The sequence below is a fragment of the Octodon degus genome, unplaced genomic scaffold (genome assembly GCF_000260255.1).
Source record: "Octodon degus isolate 3935 unplaced genomic scaffold, OctDeg1.0 scaffold00038, whole genome shotgun sequence".
NCBI classification, from domain to species: Eukaryota; Metazoa; Chordata; class Mammalia; order Rodentia; family Octodontidae; genus Octodon; species Octodon degus.
The window spans coordinates 3,568,505-3,569,597 of NW_004524614.1; the positions used below are offsets into that span (position 1 = coordinate 3,568,505).

General features: G+C 36.6%; 1 protein-coding gene across 3 annotated transcripts in view; it reads left to right on the top strand.

The window, feature by feature from the left end:
• Window positions 1-1,093, top strand: part of Wasf3 (WAS protein family member 3) — a 140,930-nt gene that overhangs the window by 99,574 nt on the left and 40,263 nt on the right. For all 3 annotated transcript variants that reach the window (XM_023715105.1, XM_012514725.2, XM_004631043.2), the window contains one exon: window positions 148-290. In XM_023715105.1, the coding sequence (XP_023570873.1) occupies window positions 158-290 (133 nt within the window). In that variant the 5' untranslated portion in view covers window positions 148-157. The remainder of the gene's footprint in view (window positions 1-147; window positions 291-1,093) is intronic.

Sequence of the window (1,093 nt, forward strand, 5' to 3'; positions counted from 1 at the left end):
TTTTTTTGCATTTTAGCTGATTCTGTCATGTAGGAATGATAGGATGATGAGAATTCCTGGGAAAGTGTTGATCTTCAGTTCAAGTAAACTAAAATTCTAGACTGTTAAAATCTGATTATGAGATTTAAAAAATGTTTGCATTTTCAGATTGTGAGCCATGCCTTTAGTGAAGAGGAACATCGAGCCCCGGCACTTGTGCCGGGGTGCTCTGCCCGAAGGAATCACCAGTGAACTGGAGTGTGTGACCAACAGTACTCTCTCTGCAATCATTCGCCAGCTAAGCAGTCTCAGTAAGTCATCTTTTGTTTCTGGTTAGTGATGACACTTTAACTTCATCTTACCAAATGGATTTCAACAGTTACATGATTTCAGCTTAATGGAAACAACTCTTCTGTATTTCCCAGGCTGTAACTAACTTCTGCAACATACTGGAGTTGATGCTCAGTGAAGACATGGTGCTGAGATTACTAAATCAGAAATTATTAGAGAAGACCATATATATAAATTTAAAGTAGTGCTAATTTTTTTAAGCTTTTCAAACTGAAAACTGATTATTTTTTAAAAAAATTTTTTATCAATTGTTTTGTTCAATTTGAACAGTACAAATTATTTTTTTACACATGCAATAGATTGAAAACTTGCATTATAAAGAATAAATGTTTAATTTGGTTTCCTGCTTGGAGATTCTGCTCCATGATTGGTTTGCCGTGTTGCTCTGGGCCTTTGATGAACCAGAACATCACAGCAGAAGCACATGGTGGAAAAACGCACTCACCTCATCACTAGGAGGGCTTGTACCCCATATCCCCTTCCAAAGTGATCCCCCAATGACATCAGCACCTCCCACCAGGTCCTACTTGTTAAATGTTCTCTTTCCCAAAAGCAACATGATGGACATAAAGCTTTAATGAATAGGCCATTAGGGAATATTCAGTGCCAAGATATAGTTGACCTTGTGGGCCATTAACCTTTTCTTTCTACCATCATTTCAGTCAAGAAGAAAGGAGGTAAAAATGCATGTGTTCCTTCTCTAAAGCTTAGCTAGAAAACTTAATTGTATTTTTTTCTTTAAAAGGAAAATTATACTAATTGT